Source organism: Schistocerca piceifrons, chromosome X (genome assembly GCF_021461385.2).
Source record: "Schistocerca piceifrons isolate TAMUIC-IGC-003096 chromosome X, iqSchPice1.1, whole genome shotgun sequence".
Lineage (NCBI taxonomy): Eukaryota > Metazoa > Arthropoda > Insecta > Orthoptera > Acrididae > Schistocerca > Schistocerca piceifrons.
In genome coordinates, this window is record NC_060149.1 from 650,291,772 (window position 1) to 650,316,496 (window position 24,725).

A 24,725-nucleotide genomic window follows, 5' to 3' on the forward strand; every position below is an offset into this window, starting at 1 on the left:
ACTAACAAAAGAGCTATACCACGTTTTCTGACAGGTGTGTGTTGATTACCACTACACAATCCTCCCATACCACAAAAACATGGAATCTCATTAATTAGTCCTGCTGGAGAGAGGAACAGTACCACTGTACACACAACTGTCATTAGCAATCATCCAACAGACACGAGCACCAAAACACTCCATATGGAATCAACCACATTGCAAACAGCAGAAATCACACATGACTGTATAAGTATGCAACAATCAGAAAAATACCATGAAGACAAGATGAAACTGATCATATCATGCATAGAAAAATATAAGACCTAATCTGATCTAGTTTTGAACCAGACGTAAAAAAATCAGAGCACTGTTGTAATAACTCGTTACTTCATTAAACATTTTAGTACATAGATATTGGCATTAAATTAATATTATCTCAATTAATAATAATGACATTTTAATTTAAATGAAGAATGTAAATAAATAGTTAATAGTACAGATAAGTGTGGCTTTTATCAGTGGACCTTCTACCTGACTGCATTCCCATCCCATAATCTGCCCTAACTATCAAACATCTAACATAACACTTCTCGAGTAACTGCCTAATTTCACGTGCTTGGCATTTGTGCAAAATTTGACAACAGTCGTAAGTTCAAATACACGCCGGTGGTAGCAGTATTGAACCTGACCTCCCAGAGACTTGAATGAAAGTACAGGGGAACTTAAACAGATGCATTAAAAGAGCCCATAAATAAACTAAGAATATCAGTGGCACCATACAATAAGCTCTTAATGGTGACTAACGTCTCATGACAGAGTGTGTATAAGGACAGAATATAAAAGGACTCCAAAAGTCATAGTACTGAGGTAGGTTTCAGTTAGCCTATTTTCTGCTTTTTCCATAAAATAACAATAAATAATTGATGGTAGACTACCTGTTTTAATATGACTCCATTATCACAGAACTACAAAGCTTTAAGAAGGATGTCAATAAGTAAAATATACCACTTAAACTTACAATTTAACAAAGCTGGAATGCTAATTCGCTATTAAATACACGAACACACTTAAAGGAACAATATTACTGACAGTCATACATATGGTAAAGTCATGAAATAAAAAAGTCTTTAGGAATCTAGGGACCGGAAAACATAGCATCTATTTTGGCAAAATTTGCATCTATTTTTGTCAAAATTCTCATCTATTTTCTTTGTTTGTAAATGATTAGATGAAAAGACTTGAAAGGTTGTCACGCAACACGAGTGATGACAAACAAATTATTAGTTATTTGAAACTGACTGTTAAAAAATGTACTGATTTGGTTCTTTTTTGAGTGGAATGTTTGCTTTTGCAAAAACTTCAACACTATTTTCTTCCAAATTGGCCTTTGTTTGCCTGCATTAGATGGTTCAAATGGCTGTGAGCACTACGGGTCTTAACTTCTGAGGTCATCAGTCCACTAGAACTTAGAACTACTTAAACCTCAAACTAACATAAGGACATCACACACATCCATGCTCGAGGCAGGATTCGAACCTGTGACCATAGCGGTTGCGTGGTTTCGACTGTAGAACCTAGAACCACTCGGCCACTCCGGCCAGCAGCTGCATTAGAGCTTTCAGAAATGATTGTTCTGTTGAAAAGCAGCAGCATTTTCCTGCTGTTTAAGTGAATGTGTGACTGATATAAGGTGTTTCTGGACATTATTTGTCCTTCCCACCCAATTTGAGGCTTAAAAAATCCACAGACTACTTAACTTCGACCTTTCGTGGACATTCATAGCTGTATGACCCATGCTTGACCCAATGACACAGATAGAACTGACATGGCACTTACCGTAGAAGTAGACCCGAACATATGGCAACTCAATTTCAAGCTGGGGAAGAATTTCGACGCCATCAAAAAACGTTACAGATTTTTATTTTCTACAATCGCTATAGCACAGAGGGCGGGCGCTATAGGTAATAATTGCAGAGGACCACTAGTGTGAACAGATTAGAATTTTGACCGCCACAGGGGAAGGAGTCGTGGGGCCCAACAAACCGCACCTTCATTTCGATGGGTAGCATTCTACAGCAGAACTGACACATTGTCACAGGGGCCGCCGATCTCTTCTGGTGGTATTGAAGTTGTAATCGAAATCCGTGAAGAACCAGGATTAGTCACTTCACTTATTTTAAATGAAGAAAAGAAAACAATGAGCAATGTACAACACAAAGCATTTGGTGACGACTACCGCACAACTGCTTGTTGAAGTTTGTTAACAATGTTGTTCAGGCCTGACCTCTAGCGGTATTCGATGCAACTACAGTTCAAAACATCTGCCACCTAATTTGCCACATTAAAACTGTCTGCAGCGTACTATCTTTTGAGCTTAAACAAACAAACAAATATATGCATTTCTTTCTTATAAAATGCTAGGTCCCATGGCTGAGTACTACGATGCACTATGTGACGTTTATCTTGAAAATACCAGTCTTGACTACATTGGCATGGCACCAAACCACTGAGCACATTGATGCATTCGTACACTATATTTTGCAAGTAGGTTCTTGTATACATTATCTTTCCAAGCTGGGGTTCACCAGATGATGTACAATGCCAGTAACTGCTTACATTTTCGACATTGTAAGCAGAAAATAAGCTATTTCAAACTATCTCTAATAAATAACTAATTTGGATATAATTCGCTATGAAACAGCGCCTATTAAGAAATTTCGCATTTCGAGGCAGAATTCGCATCTATTTATCGCAAAATGCAAATTTTTCCGGTCTCTAGGAATAACAAATCTAACAACTGTTCTACATTAATCAAAGTTTGAAGGGAAAATATCACACACACACACACACACACACACACACACACACACACACACACAAAGTTTTTTTATTGAGCAAACTTCGTTCTTTTTGCACATTTTGAAGTGCATTACAGAACAAAACATTAAACATACAGAAAATAAAGGCAAGTAAAATTTAAATTATAAATTCATTTAGATCAAATACCATAAAGAATTTATAAATGTATGCGCACACACACACACAAATTTTATCGTCATTTATGTTAGATGAGAAATATTACAAAAGGAGGCCATTTTCTGGGTATAATAAATATTCAAAAAAACATAAAACATAAGTCTACAACATGTTTACAAGTAATTCATTAAAAAATCATTCTTTTCACAAATAACTAATTAACTGTACAAAAGTAATATTGATATTTCAGAGTAACACAAAATATATCAAATTAATAAAACTGTGGGAGAACAGAGGCAAGCAATGTACCATCCTGCTTCTCCCAATTATATAACGCAGGACTGCTCACTTTAGATGCCTATTGGCATCTGATACTATATTTACTTCTTACAATCTAACAAACCTAACTCGCTGTATTTTTCTTACACAAACTACTACCACACATCATATTTCCAAGGTTATCTCATCATCAGTCCATACAACACAAAATGGTGTAGTCACTCTCAAGTAGTGACTGAAACCATGAGATTCAGGAACTAAATACTATGGAGACTTTCAGCTTCCTTTAGTTTTTCCATTTCTTCTGCTACCAATCAGGCACCATCAAATAATACCACTTTCTCCTGTCATTTGTTACTGAACCAAGTTTATTATTCTATTCATCTATCTGTGTCCCAACAACTACTGAAAGTGGAATAATGTTTGTTTAAGGAGTAACTTGTTTTAGTAATCATTGTCTTATAAATGTGTTGGCATATTTATCATTTGTGGACCCATAATCACTTTTTCATTCTGCAACCGTTTTAGGTGACACGCTGTAAATGATGAGTGGTAAGAAACAACTCTATAAACTTCATCACACTATTTCCCTGAGCTCATCAAAAAATTCCTAGAAGCTATAGGAATGACAACACTGGCAAAATTACTCAGTTGCGTAACCTATAGATGTGTCTGCCGAAGTGCCTCCCAGAATGAACATTGAGATGTCTTCTAAAGTAGTCAAACTGATTGAATGAACGGAAGCAGTACGGACACCGATATGTGCGTTCAGCTAGTGGCCCCTCTTCATATTTTCTGGTCTGAAGAGATGAAACTGATCGTCTGCTACTGCTGTATGAATTGGGAAGTTCATTAAGATGGATACGTCTGTGTTTTCTCAAAACTGATGCTGTGGGAATTACCTTTCCACAATCTTTACAGACATACAGTGGCTTACTAACATTTGGAACATGTGTGAAGACATGTTTTACAAGAGCATACTTCTTGCGAAAACATTTTCCACATGTTGCACACGTTGGCAATTCTTCATCAGTGCTTGGATCTGTGGCATGTGGACTACTATCAGAAAATGATGCTGGAAAGTCACTAGAATCAGCACTATGGCTCCTCTTCCTCTTTATGTGAAGTACTGACACATCATGTTGTAGGTCAGTAATGGAACTGAATCTTGTAATACTGGAATGAACGTCATGAACATCTGCTTCATCACTAAAACCCAGGCCATTTCTCTCATGTTGGAATCTTCTGCTACGAGTGTGACTCCTCAATCTTCTGGTTGCAGTGCGAACGGGTCTGAAGACAACAAATTTATACAATAACACACATCATATGTGAAATATAAATACCTGCAACAAAGAAAGTGTGGTAAAGCATTAAACTGTAATACAAGGAACAATGAAACACTAATTACTCATCAGAACCACCCATCAGTGCACATACATAGAATTTAGAATTAACCAAGATTTATGAATGGGATAACAATATATATTAAACCAAGGAAATAAAACCATTAATGGTCCATCATCTTCACAAATAGAATTTCTTCAGTTTTTACCAATAACCCAAACAACTACTTCAATCAACCAGCTTCTTATAAGGCCTTCAGTGCCATGCTAAGGTCATTATTTTGACTAAATTTTCATTTATTTTGTTTAATATTATGTGATGTGACAGAAAGTTGCCTGTCTATCCAGTTGTTGAACAGAAGCAACCCAAGGAATGTAGAAGTACACACAAGCAGAAGGAAAAATGAACAGAAATTAAATCTTGATCTTATCACGATCCTTGCAAGAAGGGAAAGGCACATAGGAAATAAGAAACGATAGAAGAGAAATGTACAATGAAATGAGCAATGAAATGCTGCACCAATTCAATGATTATTATAACAAATGAGTGTATGTGAAGAGTCTCAAGCACCAACTTCATAATAGCTGAAATTTGAATTCAAGAATTTAATGATATTTACAGGAATAAATGAGGGAAGATGCTTATGATGTAATACTCTGGACATGAAATTTAAGTTGTTCTTACACATTACTGAACTGCATACTGAATAGAGTTTTCCATTAGGAAAAGTGAGGGTGTAAAGTGGTGTAAAGAAGAATTGCCATGGTATTAGAACACTGTTTATCAGGAAGACAAAACTCCTTTAATTCATAAACCAATTGCAATTAAGAACTGAAACCATATTATATACAACACAGAAAAATTAAAAAGCATGCTATTAAAAAGAGTACAGAGCAAGCACTATGCACATAAAATGTCTATATGTAAAAGAAAGCTGCTATGGATGGACTGTGAGCAGAAAATAGTAAACAGCAGCTACTCTGGAAAAACATTAAAATCTTCCTTCTAACAATTTAGGGAAAAAGATCAGATACAAAAGTTTTAAGAAACACATTACACTAATTCCTCCGTCAGCAGAAAAATTAGTGTGAAATAAGTAGGAAAAAGGTAGTATAGATGTCTAAAACACAAAACAGATAAGACATACAAAATGGCAAAGAAGAAGAAATACTGTAGAAGCAATTGTGGTTGTGAAAGATAGATGCCACTTACTGAAGAGTTAAGGCAAACCTTCGGACAAAACAGAAACAACTGTACAGATATCGCGAACTCAGATGGCAAGTTAGTACTAAGCAAAGGAGAAAAACTTGAAAGGTGGGAAGTATGTATGAAAGGACTATGCAAAAGGCACAAACTTGAAGCCAATAATATGGAAAGTAGATGAAGGTGACATGGGAGATAAAATACTATGGAAAAATTTGACTTATCATTGAAAATTCTATGTTGAAATGAGGCAAATGGGGTAAATGACACACACTTAGAACTATTGAGATTTTTGAAAGAACTACCCATGAGAAAACTATTTTACTTGATATGCAAGATATACGAGACAGGGAAGACACCTTCAGACTTCAAGGAGGATATAATAGCCAGTGGAAAAATGCTCCTATCAGAGCTCATGAAAAACATGAAAGGCAAATATGCTCCTTTTTAAAAGCCTATGACTGAAAAATGGGTACCAGATGCCTCATTCTACCTTCCTCAGCACCTTAAAAGTTTGGAATCCAAAAAAATTCACACTTTTTATGCTGAGAGGGGGAGAGGGGGGGGGGGGGAGGGGGGAGGGAGAGGGAGCGGAGACAGTAGTGGGATAGAGACCTTCCTCAGCATCTTTAAAAATTTTCCCAAAACTTTCGGCATGAAAACATACATTCTTTTTAACATTCAACTCACCTGACTCCCACAAGCTCCCCTAACTGTAACTTGCTCACATCCACTAGTCAATCAATCATAAGTCACTCATACTCATCAACTCCCACTTGCCCATTCTCACCCATTCATTCAGCCCAACTCATTGTCATTATTTCTCTGTGCCCATTGGCAATGTTTCTTTCACTCTTTTCCTAGTACTGTTCTGTCACTGTGTTCCACTGCCACTGCGTCCCACTATTTCTCTCATGTTACCACTGTCTCCTTTGCTCTTTCTACACCACAACCACTGTCTACTATCATCCAGTATTTATTACTTTTCCATCTATTTCCCCCTGCCACTGTCTTCTCTCTCTCTCTCTCTCTCTCTCTCTCTCTCTCTCTCTCTCTCTCTCTGTGTGTGTGTGTGTGTGTGTGTGTGTGTGTGTGTATAAAAACATTTGACATGCCAAAATTTTTAAAGGTGCTGAGGGAGATAGAATGAGGCAGCTGGTACCCATTTTTCAATGTCTTTCAAACAGGAGCATATTAACTTGTTTTTGTGCTCTGATTGGAGCAATTTTCCGCTGGTTTCCTTCTTTTTCCTGCTACACCAGGGCATGTCACCCATATGAAAAGAACTTTGTGTGTCAGTAAAATTTTCACAGTTTGCTTATGTCAAATTGAAACAACACAAATCTAATTTTACACCTCTGACTGGATTTTACATGCACAAAAATTTTGCATGTGCTTCAGCACTGCAAAGTGGGATTCTCAGAACCCTTTTGATCACAACAGCATATTTCTGTGTGATACATCACTTAATAAACTAAGTTTTCGCCTCACTCACACTGGTTTTTATGCGCATATATTACATTTACAAGAACAGTAACTCTGAACCTCTGTAACTCAGAAACAGATACAGATATCACGAAAATTTTCAAATCTGTTCCAGTTCAGGATCTTAGGAATGTATCGCAAAAATTTCAGCCACTTGCTGTACACAGCCATGTGGAATTTCTGGCTTGGTTCTGGTGCCCAAAAACCACGTTTTTGAGGTGTTTCTCAATAATGGATAAAGATTTTTGAAAATGGGAAAATGGTACTTCTAGATAAATACCAACAGAATATACCATTAAAATTTGAGCAATCTGCTGTGGTCACTTATTTACATATCTGCTGTATCTGTCATGACGCTCCCTATTTGCTTAAGATTATTTGTTGCCAAGAGGTCAAGTATGTTTTCGCAACTATTTACACTTTGAGTGAGCTCCTGAACTACTGCTGAAAACAATTTTCACAGAAAGTATTCAGTACTATTTTGGATGACATTTTATACCTACCACAGTCTTTAAACATGTACAAGAGTTGCCCAGAAAGTAATGTACAATTTTTTTTTCTCAGCCGAAAACAATGTTACAAATGTGAAACTTTACGTTTGTATTATTTGAAGTCTCCTGAGTGAGCACGCCACATTTCTGTCACTTCTGCAGGATAGTTTCAAAGTGGCGTCTGTAGGTGATGTGCATTACAAGCAATGTGCCGTCATTAAATTTTTCACTGCAGAGAAAGAAATTGTGGGGACTACTCACAAATGCTTGTCAAACTCTATGGAGCATCTGCTGTTGACAGATGTACAGTTAGTCGCTGGGCATGCAGGGTGAGATCATCAGAAGGTGGTTCTGCGGAGCTCCACAATTTGCAGCAGTCGGGGAGACCATCCACGGCTGTCACACCTGACATGTTGCAGCGAGCTGATATCATACGCCAATAAAGAATGATATTCATGGGAGACGTTTTGAGAATGATGAGGTGATTCACACAGTGTAGCACTGGTTCCATCACCAGGACAAGGATTGGTACCGACAGGGCATACACACCCTTGTTTCGTGCTGAAGGAAGGCCATACAACGGGATGGAGTTTATGTGGCAAAATAGTGTGTGTACATAAAACACCATTCTTTCGAGTGCGTAATGCTCATTATGTTCAATAAAGAATTGTTGAGGAAAAAAATTTGTTGCATTACTTTCTGGGCACCCCTCGTATTTTTGTCAACATAGCAACTGTAATACTTCCTGGCAGATTAAAACTGTATGCCCGACCGAGACTCGAACTCGGGACCTTTGCCTTTCGCGGGCAAGTGCTCTACTATCTCAGCTACCGAAGCACGACTCACGCCCGGTCCTCAGAGCTTTACTTCTGCCAGTATCTCGTCTCCTACCTTCCAAGGTCCCGAGTTCGAGTCTCGGTCGGGCACACAGTTTTAATCTGCCAGGAAGTTTCATATCAGCGCATACTCCGCTGCAGAGTGAAAATCTCATCCTGATAGCAACTGTAGATTGAAGTCAACACTGACTGTAATTGTATGAGTGCAGTACCTATTTGAAATGAGACTTGTTTTCTCTGAACTGTTCAGCAACTGTATCAAGTGCATCAGGTGGGCAGGGGGCGGAGGGGGGGAGTTTGGTAAACGGAACCAATGACTAACTTATTCTGGGTGTAAAGTATAACCTCTACCCATGCTAACTCACAGGAACCATCTACCTCAATTTCACTACAACGTAAACCACTTCCCTCAGCAATAAATACTCCAGCACCAACTGTATTTCATCCATCTTTTCTGAAAAAGGTTAGGTCTTTTGTAAAAATTTCGGCTGAACTTATTTCCGGCTTTAGTCAGCTTTCCATATCTATAACAAAGTGAGATACAGTGCCTTCTATTAATGCTTGGAGCTCTCGTTTTTCCCAAACACAGCTACGACAAACAACAACTGCAACACCGATTGTTGCTAGGTCTACCTTCGTCCCAGGTTTGCCCTGCACCCTTTTAACTCCCACTAACTGTGTAGCAGCTTTCTGTGTGCAATCGACCCTATTAAGCAGAATGTGGAAACCCACCACTTTACGGCATGTCGAGGAATCTGCAGCCTAGACAGTCGCACAACCATCTGAGCCTCTGATTCGGACCCTCCACTCAGCTCCGTACCAAAGGATCACAGTCGGTTCTGTTGATGATGCTACTGATGGTGAACTCTGCCTTCATGTTGCAAGCAATCTTTACATCAGGTAGCTGCCCGAAACCAGAGAGAATCTCTTCCAGTTCAAAGTGACACACACCATTAGTATCAACATAAGCCGCCACCTGCATATGGCGTGAGTGACTGCATCTGGCTGAGGGACTTTGTCAGCCACAGACTGCACCCAAAACCTGCTTGTCAGACAAACCACAGAGGCCCTCTGATTGCCCCCCCTCTCCTCCCCCCCCAACCCCCCTCCACCCTGAAAAGTCTTTCACTACCTGCCACACCTTGGGACAGCCTCCCACTCAACCACACAAGATGGGTCAACCTCAGTGTAGGCAGCACCTGGAGCGGCCACAGTAGTCGACCAATTGGAAGACACTCGGGATGTGCTGGATGTTCCTCAGATCCCCACTTCTGTTGCCCCCATTGTGATGCCCACTGGTAATAGCCTCAAGCTCCTCAAGTCAACCGAAGTCAATGTGTCTTGGAGCTGTGAGCAAAGGGTTACCAACTCAGCTCTCACCTGAACACAGAAATCACAGTTCCTATCTGTACTAAAGGTGGCACGAGAAATACACAAACATGCACAAAATATAGGAGCTTAAGCTAAAGAGCACAGGTGAAATTTAAAATAAGTCACTTTTTATGAGAAGTTATACCAATTCCCATTACTCTGATGTACTGCTACAGTAACGAAAGCTACCACTCCGTTGCTTCTCTTTTTGAGCCTAGTATCACTTATGCTAATAACCATGTGGCTTGTCTTTTAATATGACAAGGAACACTGTGCTGTCTTAAGGGAAGTGATTAAAAATTTAAAAAAAAACTGTATAATGTCTGAAGTTAATAATTCAGATAATAAAATTAAATCTGTATGTTAAGCGAGAACTCAGGAAATCAATTAAGGAGTGTGGGGACTTTGATATTTAAAATAAAAAAACAAAAAGAAACGCTGAATCACAGGTACTCTACACTCTTGCAAAGAAATTAAGAATGTAATCAACTTCCCCCCATGAACCATGGACCTTGCCATTGGTGGGGAGGCTTGCATGCCTCAGCGATACAGATAGCTGCAACCACAACGGAGGGGTATCTGTTGAGAGGCTAGACAAATGTGTGGTTCCTGAAGAGGGGCAGCAGCCTTTTCAGTAGTTGCAGGGGCAACAGTCTGGATGATTGACTGATCTGGCCTTTTAACACTAACCAAAATGTCCTTGCTGTGCTGGTACTGCGAACGGTTGAAAGCAAGGGGAAACTACAGCCGTAATTTTTCCCGAGGGCATGCAGCTTTACTGTATGATTACATGATGATGGCGTCCTCTTGGGTAAAATATTCCGGAGGTAAAATAGTCCCCCATTCGGATCTCCGGGCGGGGACTACTCAAGAGGACGTCGTTATCAGGAGAAAGAAAACTGGCGTTCTATGAATCGGAGCGTGGAATGTCAGGTCCCTTAATCGGGCAGGTAGGTTAGAAAATTAAAAAGGGAAATAGAAAGGTTAAAGTTAGATATAGTGGGAATTAGTGAAGTTTGGTGGCAGGAGGAACAAGACTTTTGGTCAGGCGAATACAGGGTTATAAATACAAAGTCAAATAGGGGTAATACACGAGTAGATTTATTAATGAATAAAAAAAATAGGAATGTGGGTAAGCTACTACAAACAGCATAGTGAACGCATTATTGTGGCCAAGATAGATATGAAGCCCACACCTACTACAGTACTACAAGTTTATATGCCAACTAGCTCTGCAGATGACGAAGAAATTGAAGAAATGTATGATGAAATAAAAGAAATTATTCAGATAGTGGAGGGAGATGAAAATTTAATAGTCATGGGTGATTGGAATTCGGTAGTAGGAAAGGGGAGAGAAGGAAACGTAGTAGGTGAATATGGATTGGGGGTAAGAAATGAAAGAGGAAGCCGCCTGGTACAATTTTGTGCAGAGCATAACTTAATCATAGCTAACACTTGGTTCAAGAATCATGAAAGAAGGTTGTATACATGGAAGAACCCTGGAGATACTAAAAGGTATCAGATAGATTATATAATGGTAAGACAGAGATTTAGGAACCAGGTTTTAAATTGTAAGACATTTCCAGGGGCAGATGTGGACTCTGACCACAATCTATTGGTTATGACCTGTAGATTAAAACTGAAGAAACTGCAAAAAGGTGGGAATTTCAGGAGATGGGACCTGGATAAACTGACTAAACCAGAGGTTGTACAGAGTTTCAGGGAGAGCGTAAGGGAACAAATGGCAGGAATGGGGGAAAGAAATACAGTAGAAGAAGAATGGGTAGCTTTGAGGGATGAAGTAGTGAAGGCAGCAGAGGATTAAGTAGGTAAAAAGACGAGGGCTAGTAGAAATCCGTGGGTAACAGAAGAAATATTGAATTTAATTGATGAAAGGAGAAAATATAAAAATGCAGTAAATGAAGCAGGCAAAAAGGAATACAAACGTCTCAAAAATTAGATCGACAGAAAGTGCAAAATGGCTAAGCAGGGATAGCTAGAGGATAAATGTAAGGATGTAGAGGCTTATCTCACTAGGGTAAGATAGATACTGCCTACAGGAAAATTAAGGAGACCTTTGGAGAAAAGAGAACCACTTGTATGAATATCAAGAGCTCAGATGGAAACCCAGTTCTAAGCAAAGAAGGGAAAGCAGAAAGGTGGAAGGAGTATATAGAGGGTCTATACAAGGGCGATGTACTTGAGGACAATATTATGGAAATGGAAGAGGATGTAGATGAAGATGAAATGGGAGATACGATACTGCGTGAAGAGTTCGACAGAGCACTGAAAGACCTGAGTCGAAACAAGGCCCCCGGAGTAGACAACATTCATTAGAACTACTGACGGCTTTGGGAGAGCCAGTCCTGACAAAACTCTACCATCTGGTGAGCAAGATGTATGAGACAGGTGAAATACCCTCAGACTTCAAGAAGAATATAATAATCCCAATCCCAAAGAAAGCAGGTGTTGACAGATGTGAAAATTACCTGACTATCAGTTTAATAAGTCACAGCTGCAAAATACTAACGCGAATTCCTTACAGACGAATGGAAAAACTAGTAGCAGCCGACCTTGGGGAAGATCAGTTTGGATTCCGTAGAAATATTGGAACACGTGAGGCAATACTGACCCTACGGCTTATCTTAGAAGCTAGATTAAGGAAAGGCAAACCTACGTTTCTAGCATTTGTAGACTTAGAGAAAGCTTTTGACAATGTTGACTGGAATACTCTCTTTCAAATTCTGAAGGTGGCAGGGGTAAAATACAGGGAGCGAAAGGATATTTACAATTTGTATAGAAACCAAATGGCAGTTATAAGAGTTGAAGTGCATGAAAGGGAAGCAGCGGTTGGGAAAGGAGTGAGACAGGGTTGTAGCCTCTCCCCGATGTTATTCAATCTCTATATTGAGCAAGCAGTAAAGGAAACAAAAGAAAAATTCGGAGTAAGTATTAAAACCCATGGAGAAGAAATAAAAACTCTGAGGTTCGCCGATGACATTGTAATTCTGTCAGAGAAAGCAAAGGAATTGGAAGAGCAGTTGAACGGAATGGACAGTGTCTTGAAAGGAGGCTATACGATGAACATTAACAAAAGCAAAACGAGGATAATGGAATGTAGTCGAATTAAGTCGGGTGATGCTGAGGGAATTAGATTAGGAAATGAGACACTTAAAGTAGTAAAGGAGTTTTGCTATTTGGGGAGCAAAATAACTGATGATGGTCGAAGTAGAGAGGATATAAAATGTAGACTGGCAATGGCAAGGAAAGCGTTTCTGAAGAAGAAAAATTTGTTAACATGGAGTATAGATTTAAGTGCCAGGAAGTCATTTCTAAAAGTATTTGTATGGAGTGTAGCCATGTATGGAAGTGAAACGTGGACAATAAATAGTTTAGAAAAAAAGAGAATAGAAAGTTTTGAAACGTGGTGCTACAGAAGAATGCTGAAGATTAGATGGGTAGATCACATAACTAATGAGGAGGTATTGAATAGGATTGGGGAGAAGAGGAGCTTGTGGCACAACTTGGCTAAAAGAAGGGATCGGTTGGTAGGACATGTTCTGAGACATCGAGGGATCACCAATTTAGTATTGGAGGGCAGTGTGGAGCATAAAAATCATAGAGGGAGACCAAGAGATGAATACACTAAGCAGATTCAGAAGGATGTAGGTTGCAGTAGGTACTGGGAGATGAAGAAGCTTGCACAGGATAGAGTAGCATGGAGAGCTGCATCAAACCAGTCTCAGGACTGAAGACCACAACAACAACAACAACAACAACAACTCCCTCAAAAGCAAACACTTTCATAGCATCGACAATATTTCAAGTAAAGTACTAAGAACCTATTTTTCAGATATATGCAGTGTATTCTGTCACATATATAACACATCAGTATCACACAGGATATTTCTAGACAGACTGAAATATGCTATAGTCAGGTTCCTTTACAAGGAAGGTAATAAAAGATGTTAGTAACTGTCAACCAGTCTCACTACTTACCTTCTCATCTAAGGCACTGGGAAAGATTATGTATGCAAGAACCATAACATACCTCTTTAAAAATAAGGTAATTAGTCAAACCGCATTTAGATCTCAAAGGGGTCTCTCCATAGAAGACACTACTTTTAATTTCACAAATCAGATTATACCAAACTTAAATGGCAAGTGTTGCATTAAGAAACCCAGGTAAACAATGAAACAGCATCTTCAGAACAGAGACTGTAGGTGGGCCCACTCTTGTTCTTGTTGTATATAAATGATCAGCCATCATACAGGCAAACAGCAGCATAGTTCTTTTCTCTGCTTATGCAAATATTATAAACAAGTCAATGGAGAGAATTCAACACACAAAGTGATAAATAAAGTAAATTTTCTTGGAAATTAATTACTGGTTCTCTGCAAATGAACTGTCACTGAACTTGGAAAAAACAAAAAAGACAATCCTGTATTGCACAATGCCTGACGACGCCATTAAAAACGATGCACTATGGTACATCAAAAAAGAAAAGGAATGTTTTAAGTTCTTAGGTGTTTACATTGTTAAAAGCCCAAGCTGAAAATTGCATACTACAAACCATCTTAAATGTCTAAGCTCTCCAATTTTTGGATTACACATAATATCAGATTTTGGAGCTGAAAATGTCAAAAAATTGAATTACTTTTCCTGATTTCATTCACTGCTGTATTAGAGTACCATATTCTGGGTTTTGTCACTGTGGAAAAATGTGTTTGTTGTATGGAACTGTGTAATAAGGATAATATGGGGTGTCTACTCTACACACTCTTCTAGAAAGTTCTTTAAACAGTTGGGAACACTGACACCAACTAACAGTACACTAACTCCATTATGAACTTTGTTGTCTACAAGAATCACAGTTTGAAAACAACAGTAATATCCACAAATTCAGTACTAGAAGGAGAAATTACTTATACAATCCATCACTCAGCCTTAGTGTGGCACAGATATGAGTGAAATATAAAAATCTCTGACCACTTACCTAGTAATTTAAAGAATGTAATAATATTAGAATTAACTTCAAACACAAACTAAAATCAAATCTGGTTGTGTATAGTATGGGAAGTGCTTGTGTTTGAGAGTAAATCATCAACAAGATGCCTAATATTTCACTGAGAAACTTGATTTTAATTGTAAAAACTGACTCATTCCACATAGTAGGAAGAACTATGAAGCACACAAATAACTAAAGTAAACTCACAAAACACAATCAACTACCCTTTTTCCACACTCAGTTCAGACTAGTGTCACGTGACAACTTAGAAACATAATTCAACAGGCTAGTATAGTCGTCAATGGATAATCTATGTGGTGCTGATTAGCAAATCTAATGGAAAATTGTGAAAAATGAAATAAAATGACCATATGGCATTTCTGGTGGGAGATACCATCTCAAATTGTTCAGCTGCTTAGTGCAAGCCTTTTTACTAGACGCCACTTCGATTACTTGCGCAGAGATGATGATGATGATGATGATGATGATGAAATGACGACAACAACACGATACCCAGTCAGTCCCTGAGCAGATAAAATTTTCATGCTGGCTGGCTTCCCCACATGGTAATCAGCCAAACTGCCATCTCAGCCACAGAGGTGGATGGCAAACTATGCATCTGTAGAGACTTTAACCTCTAACTACAGGGCACAGTCTGAACACCCCCCCCCCCCACCCCCCCCCCCCCCCCCCCCCCGCCACACACACACAAACCAGAAATTTTTTGTTAATAATTTCTGTTGTTGGTGCTCAGTGTGCCATGGAGGCTTGTGATAGGTGGATGTGCGCCATGTCTTAACAGTAAGTACCCAGTTTACCTTGTTAGGGTTTCTGTGCTTTTACACAGCATTTATTTACAATATGCTAATATGATAATTTACTTTTATTTCAGTATATTTATAACAATGGCTCACTTTCTCTGTGGTGAGGATACTTTACAACTGTTAGAAGAAGGTGCTGAGTCAGAATGTGAAGACATACACAGAAATAACCCAGAAAAAGAAGAAGTAGATGACATTAGTGATCATGATTTGATACATAGTGAATACCTTTCACAGATTGATCAAAGTGAGGGCTCTTCTTCTGCTGAAGAAGAAGAAAGCCCAGGGAACTATTTTTATGGTAAGAACAGATATAAATGGAGTAAATCTGCCCCACTTCATCGTATATGACAGGACAATATTGTACAAGAGCGTGTGGGATTGAAAGGACCTGCTGATTATAAAAATGAAATGTTGCCAGTAGAGAGTTGGGAACTATTATTTACCAATGATATGATTGAGACTATAGAGCACCATACCAACAAAAAAACTTTAGGATAAATATGTAACTCCATTATTGTGGCTGTATTATGATAAAAACATTGACTGCTATGGGTTACGAGCTTATCTTGAATTACTTCTGTTTACTTCAATACTCTAGTCAAATCATGAAGAAGTTCAATCGCTATGGACAACTGATTTTACTGGTAGAGAGATTTTTTGAAGTGTAATGGGAATAAACAATTTTTATTCATACATTTCAATGTTACCTTTGATGACATCAGTACACAAGAAGAAAGAAAAATCTACAGATTAACTGGCACTGCTATGAGAAATTTATGAAAAGTTAATTAGCAATGGTAGCATGAACTTTTCTTGTTCAAAATATTTGTGTGTTGGTGAAATGTTGGTAAAATTTTGAGGAAGGTGCTCATTCAATATGTTTATCAAAAGTAACCTGGAAAATATGGTCTGAGAATGCAGCGTATTTGCGATGTGAGAACACATTGCTTACATAATGCATTTATATGCTCTGGAAAACCGCTTAACCTCTCACAGTACCAACACAGGATGTGCTAAAACTTAGAAAGTCATTTTATGGAACTAACAGAAACTTCACTGGAGGAAGTTGGTTTACATCTTTTGAGTTAGCAGATGAATTATTGAACCGAATACTAACATATGTGGGTACTGTATGAAAAAACAAATGGGAAATTTCTCACAAGTTTTTGTCTAATAAAAGACGATCCACTGAAACATCATTAGCAGGGTTGCCCTGCTGTGAGCAAAAGTCTTAAGTAGTAACATCAACATCTTTTGTAATGAACTGGTTTTAGATGGAGAAAGCAAGACAAATGGCAGATGTGTTTCATTAAGACCATTTATATTTTATTTCAGTAAAAGGAAACGCATTTGGTGACAAAAGATATGTATTTCCTCGGAGTCGCAAGACAGATTTAAAATATCTTCACTGTGTTCAGAAATAACTTCAGAAAAAAGTAGGCCTCTTGAAAAAAATGTATAAGGTGGGGAAGAATTGTGTAAACCATCGCTGTAGGTAACCACCAATAAAATGTTGGTTCTACTATGTTTGTTATTGTCTGTTATTACCCACTGTGTTGTATCTATTATTTTACAGGTATTGTGTGAGTTTTCTTCTGAGAAATATATGAGTACATAGCATACACACTGCTAGTGACCGACACAATTTTCGTCTTCTTATCATCCATACTTTCTAACATATGAACTACTTTTGAAGAGTCAAACTGTACTAGAACAAATAAAATATCTATAAAACGCCACACTGTACAACATACTCGCGGTGAGACAGTCCCAATTCCTGAAATCCATTGCCCATGGTCTCTGGCCTGCTGAGGAATACCACAGTCCTGGGTCCATGGATAAACCATGAAAATCCACTGCATTACACCACACATAAAGAGACCCGGCCTGTGGGCAGATCAGTGAGACTAGATCTGACGGGCAGTGCCTGCACATTAGTAGGAACTGAATGGCTTCAGACCAGCAGGCCCGATCAATTACAGATACCCACAGAAACAGCCTGCAGTTTTGGCCCATCATGGAAATCCACTCGTGTGGCCAACTATTCACGAGCCACAGGCAATGTGTTCATGAAATGAGACAACAGTGATCAATCCATGCAACAGACAACTTTTTCAAATACTCTGAGAATCAATATTAATGAGGATAGGTAGCAACTCAACGTAAAGATAATTGCTCAGCCACAGGCTGGCATGTAGAAAAAACAATCACACTTTCAGAACTAAATTATCAGCCACAGCTTTTGTCAGACAACATGAACACATACACATTCACACAATCACTCAGACACAACTCATACAGTTGACCACCATCTCCGGCTGCTGCATCTACAGTATCTCAGAATCAGATCAAAACAAACCAATCCTCATGCCTCCCTGCCTCTCATTGGCAGCTACTAGGTTAACAGCAAGAAATGGTGACAGCACTGACTGCAAGCAGAGGGGAGTGGTAAGAAGGGGATAAGCAGTAGGAATGAGGGAGTAGGGAAGCAGCGCATGTACTCAGCAGCACCCAGCCAGCGACGGTGCATGACACAGCCAGCGACGGTGCACGACACATCAATAAACAAACAATTTCATCTACTTAGATAAAAATGAGACTTTTCCAGTGTTTTTTCAAATTTCTCTGATTTCCCTGACATGTTTCAAATTCCCTGATATTCCCTGATTTCCAGAATCTGTGGCAATCCTGATTATTTGGATTTATACAAGCCAAGGCATTTGTGCCATTCATTCCAAAGAAGTATAAAAGTGTAGTTTAATCTTCTATGCATCACAAAGTGTCTGTAAATCCATGATCAAAGAAACCTGAAATTACAGAATTTTATAATAACACTAAAGGCAGAGCTGATGCCTTAGGTTTGAAATGCTCAAACTACTCTTGTTCGCGTAGAACTAGAGGATGGCTGAATGCAGTCTTTGGTGCTATACTTTTAGGCCAGTTCTAACCTAAATTAAAAAAAAAAAAATCAGCTATAGAGAATACGTCAAGTCCATTGCAATGAGTCCCGTAAAGCCATATGCTTGCAACAAATTAGAAAATAGCCCAAATTTGGCCAAAGATATATGGGAATTATATGCAAATTAGTTGGCAGAGAAAAAACTTTATCAATGCCTAATGCAGATAAGCCTGGTCATGGTGCTTCTAAAAAGACGAAGGTCAAAAGATAAAAAGAGTTCTCTCATACGTAACAGTTGAAAAAATTTATTTGTAAGCCTCATTCAAAAACAATTATTGATTGTCCTGTGAACCCATCGATGATTTTGTAGGCACATAATTTCATTTTATGTTCCTATTCTGTAAAAAAAAAAAAAAAAAAAAAAATCAGAAGTTAATTTTTGATTTCATTTTTATGCCATTTTATCCTAGCTATAAAAATAAAAAACCAAAAAGACATGATTTTTGTATATGACTTAAAATTTCTGTTAAGGCTGATTATTATAACCACAATATATGATTTAAATAATAAATATGTTGCCTTTTATTATGTAAATACATAAATATCCTAGTTATTTACAACAATTACTTATACACATACCTAAACTCTGCTGGCGTACTTCTAGAACCCATATGTGACTGTATATTACCAAGAACAGTATGTGTACTTACCGGTGATAATTACTACTAACACAACCTATGACTGACCCAGAACCTACACCTCGGACAGGGTAACTGATGGCCTAAGTTGCTATAGGCCAGCATTTTTCCAAAATTGATCTTGTAGACACTTTTTCGTAACTCCCCTTACATATGGAGTCTGAATGTTTCACGTTTACCAACACCTCAGTTAGTTCTTGTCATTACAAACTCTTCCCTTCCGTGTTACCAGTGCACCAGCAATTTTTTCTTTGGTTCCTGTGGACCATCAATCCAAGGAGTTTCAAACTGTGCAAACTATCTGGATGGTATCACAACAACCAAGGAAGAACATTTACAGAATCTACTTCTACTCTCCGAGACACAAAAATCTAATGGATCCAGAGGTTAAACATTTAGGCCACATTCTAAAATAGTAGGCAAAGCTCTAGTTTGTGAAGATTAATAATCCAATCATCAACTCCTGTCTGTCAACCTCACATAACTACTGTCTTTTCTAGGAAAGAGCGACTATTATTGCAGTTTTATTGCCAAAGCTTCCCACACACCCAAGCCTCTAAATAATCTTGGAAAAAAAAGTCTTCACTTTCAACAGACATCCTAATGTCAATGAGCCATTGACAGCCTAAAACAATGCCTCAAAACAGCAACCTGCCTGGGGTTACCTATGATTCAGCAAAACATTTCAGTCTAACACCTTGTAACAGTTTAATTACATCCAGGTTGTTTCTTCTCCCCTAACGTATTAATCCCAAAATGGGAAGGTAGAATAATAAATTTCAAATGTTTGCCAAGTATGGGAAAAAAGGCGGCAAGTGGAAATTTTTTTGTTATTAATCATTTTGTGATAATCTATTTCATATTCTTGTCAACTGATAGCTTCTGAACTGCCACCCAGTTTTGAGCTTCTGGGAAAGAAGTACTCGGGTGAAGGATGCGAAAGTTGTGGACATGTGGCAGTATCACCTAACAACGGAATTCACAACTCAATGTTGCCATGCCCTCAACAACAAGAATGATATAAAATATATACATCAGGGTGTATACGCAGACAAGGAAAAAAATTCCCGGATTTTTCCCGGATTTCCCGGTTAAAAACACACTTTCTCCCGGGTGAAAACACACTTTTTCTGTGTTAAGCTACAGTACACTTTTCCTCGAAACTGTAAAACTTATCAATCCTTTGAAAGGTAATGGTTTTATACACCGGCGTAGAATTTCTCAGCCGTTTAGAAAACAAAACTCATAAGGCCATGTACAATGCATATTTTCGTATTACGAAATTATAAATTCGAATTCCACTAAACACCACATGTTACTTTCCGATGCATTGAAATCGAAATTGCGATGTGCTTTTGTACGCCAGTCATAGCACATGTCACGTGATTTCGCCAGCTGATACAGCGGATATTCAGAGCTTAGGACACGTGATGTAGTCAGCTAATAGCATTATCACTGATAAGTGGCGCATACACACAAATAGGAAAAGTTAATGGTGTAAATTAATATACATGGTGTTGCTACATGAAAAGCAAAGCATTCACATATAATAATTGTCTCGACGATTAATAAGCTGCAAGAGAAGCTAAACTTTCACATATAATGTTGATCTTTTTTGCGCATGTTAAACTTTAAGATACATCACACAGATGTGCCAGTAAAATTTTTAATACTGACATAAATGTCTGATCTTCTGGGCTCCAATTTTTTGCTAAATGGTCTTCCTCAAATAGTTGATTTTTCAAGAGTCAAACGCTCTGTGATTTAAGAAATTCATCGCACATTCATGCACTTAGTTCATCTTTTGTAAAAGGAAATTTACTTTTAAAGTAACGCTCTTCAATCAATCATTCGCAATATTTTCCCGCGACCTGTTACAAAGAGATTCGTTTCAGCAGTTGCCAGAGAGCACCAGATAACAGATGTCACTGCGCTTGCGCAGCTACGATGACGCAGGAAGCCCGTATGTTCGTACGTGTAAAACATTAAAAGATCTTACATAAAGAAACAAGACATCAGAGGAATTTCTTGAACCATACTAAAATGCATAATTCGGCTTAAAGTGCACATTTGTATGCCCAGATTCGGTTGTAAATTTTCTTGGAGTACCAGTACTGTATTATCTCATTTTTGGTTCTTTATTATGGCATAATGCCATACGTGCTAGAAGATGAAAGCATGCTCTTTTGAAATGCAGTGAACAGTTGAAACTAGCCAATAGTGTGGAATTAAACACTTCGTTTCAAATAAATTGACTGCCTCAGCGGAAAAGATTAATAAAGCCATATTTCTTTAACAAACCAACAAAAATAACTTCATTGTTCAGCAAGGCGATTAATGCTTGACTGAAATTGCCGCCCGGGGCAGATACCCCAGTTTGCTCCCAGTAAATACGGCAGCTTGTGCTCGCCAGTAAAATTTTTCCGGGTAGCATCTTGCTGCCTACTTATACAGCTAACAGCCATACTTTTGTGGCCAGAAGCGGGAGAAGGCACATGCGCATCTCAACTGCGCATGCGCATGGGCCCGCTCGCAACTGCTCACACGAATCTAATGTAAACAGTTGTGACAACATGCTCATCGGAGGCAATTTGTTGTTATGAAGCGTTGCATAGTCTTCCTCAAGCCTTTGACACATTTTGCTACTGGCAGACACTTGTATGAGCACTGTGTTTTGTTGCATACATGGTGCATTTCCTTCGCAACTTAGGTTTTATTTTAGTTTTTTCCTCTCACTCATGTTTTATTGCTGCAGTATTATTCTGCAGTAGCAGGATGCAGTAATATCCTTTGTTAGAGTGTTATTTCTTACCAGTCAAAATTACAAAAATTTAACTGAAAACTAAAACAAAAAAATATCCCGGAATTCTAAAATATTCCCGTGTTTTTCCCGGATCTCCCGGTTGTCCTGGGTCGTATACGCCCTGACACATTAGTTGTAACTTTGTATTCATTCCTGACAGACGTCTTTATATTTCTGTACAAAGCCCGATTCATTACTGCTAAAATTATTAGTATTCATAAACAGTTAGTGTGTCAATATTTTGAGGTGCAGTGACCCGATTGTTCTCTGCAGAATTTATGCAGATATTACATGTTGCCAGTATGCCAGTAATTTGTTGTTTCCTTTTACATAGTGAGAGTATATGCACGATACTGTGATTACTAATTTTTATTACTAAGTACTGGGTGGAATTATGACACTGATTTATTCTTAGTGTTACAATGGAGCACTCTTTGGAATTGAATCGCACCACGAGTGATGGAACTTGGTTGTCAGAGCGAGTTGAACATTTCAGTACAGTCAGTTGCATATTTTAGGGTCCCAGTCATGATTTTCATGTTGGAACATTAATAGTTTCAGGGGACTAACTTTATGCCACTAACAGAGCTGGTCACCTGAGATAAAAATTAAAAATTTATGATTTACCGAAGAAGTAATTCCAATTAAAGTCAGTCTTTCCACATAACAACAGGGTTATCACAATCTGATGCCTTGAAACATGCTATAGGAGTTTTCTTGTTGCAAAAACCTACTGATAACTCAGAGGAGTGAACTGATTATGTCTCACAGACATCAACTCCTACACTCAGGAGCCATAGTGTTTTCACACTGATAAGGCCACCTCTTAAAACCTTAATGGGTACTGGTTGACATTAAAGGATGAGGCTCTCAAGAAACAGCAGCAGAACCAATTCTTTGATCACTCACTTCCTATGTTCAACATATGTGGCCGGAGCATGCTCTCTCACAAATTTCTCCAGTGCTCAGCATTTATTTCAGCATTCACCGACAGTTAAAGTATGTGTGGCTTAGCCAGAGCAACAGAAACCAAGACTGCAGAGTGGTCATTTAGATGACCTGGATGAAAACTCAGCTTGACATTACACTTACTGGCCAGGAATAACGGGCAGTATTGAGCAGATGGTTTACATGCACAGCTCACAAGGTGGCATCACACCTCGATCAACGTCATAGCACCCATGACAGTGTGTCCACAATGGCTATGCCAACACATTCATCAGCAACATCCGTCTGGTGATTGCATGCACACTCTAGAATTTCCATATGTGGGGAGCACCACATCCACAATAATACAGGCTACACTCAAATCTACTAAAAATGTTTTGCCCAGTACAAGTACCATACAAATCCTATCTCCAAGAATGGTTCTCAGTTTTATTTGGACCAATTTCAATAGTTTTGCCTTCAAAAAGGAATCTGAAATACCTAAACACCTCCATCCTATCGTGCTGCAAATAGAGATGCAGAATGATTTGTTCACATGTTCAAAAGTCAAAATAAGATACCCTCTGTACAGACAAAGTATGCATCTTGTGCACAATGCACCAGAACAGTTTATATGAAGTACTAGTTCAATAAACAAATAGTCCAAACACAGCCATCGTTGGAGAAACTGCCAGAGTGCAGTTGATTAACATTAAGAAGGCAAACACATGAATCTGCTGGAGATAACTGCACTGGTCTTGTGGGATGGTACCAATTGCAAATGAATGTGTGGTTTTCTGAATGACATAGCAAGTTTTAAAGTCTATCAGTATACTGAAGAGCACGCTTCATACCCAACAACATCGCAAAGAACACCTACAGGCTGCTTTAAAAGGTCATTACAAACATTCACAGCACACCACATAAATCAGTGGTGGTGCAACACAAAGGCATGTCCAATTACTTTAATTTTATTTTTTAATGAATATGCCAAACTACGCGAAATACAAAATATGACTGTTTTCTTTCAAATCTCAACATTATAGATTAGATTATATTAACACAGAACAAAAGTCGTAACACTGACAAAATGTAAAATCTGATTCAGGTATCTACTAAAAATATAGAGTGCACTCCAGAATTAACCTTTTACTCTACAACTTGGTTGGTAAGAGGATAACCCACAAAATGCAGAGTTCCAGGTTTGAGTACTGGTCCTGCACACATTTTTAATCTGCAATGAAGTCTCTTAAAATGTAATGCCTATGCGTCTGAATGCTAGAATGAATGCCATCTCCTCATAAAAATGAACAGTGTTACCAGTTCCGTTATTATGTGGCTATGAAAAATAAGTCACAGTTTATGTTCACAAAATCACTGTATTTATTCAAAATAGTCTCCCCCTGACAAAACACAGCTGAAATCGTTTTAAAAGTGTTTTCAAACAGTAACTGTAGTCCTCTTCTGGACTAGCATTTAGTACTGCAGTACACTTTTCTTGGATGTTCTTAATTGCATCACAATGTGTCCCTTAATTGCTAAACTCAATTTGGGGAACAATCAGAAGTCAGTCAGGGCCACATCTGGGGAATACA

The 24,725-nt window shown here is 38.4% G+C and overlaps 1 protein-coding gene across 1 annotated transcript in view; it reads right to left on the reverse strand.

Moving 5' to 3' along the window:
* Positions 1-352: 352 nt before the first annotated feature.
* Positions 353-24,725, reverse strand: part of LOC124721394 (zinc finger protein 135-like) — a 101,635-nt gene continuing 77,262 nt past the window's right edge. Inside the window, exon 6 of the mRNA XM_047246336.1 lies at positions 353-4,530. Coding sequence (XP_047102292.1) covers positions 3,885-4,530 — 646 coding nt within the window. The 3' untranslated portion in view covers positions 353-3,884. The remainder of the gene's footprint in view (positions 4,531-24,725) is intronic.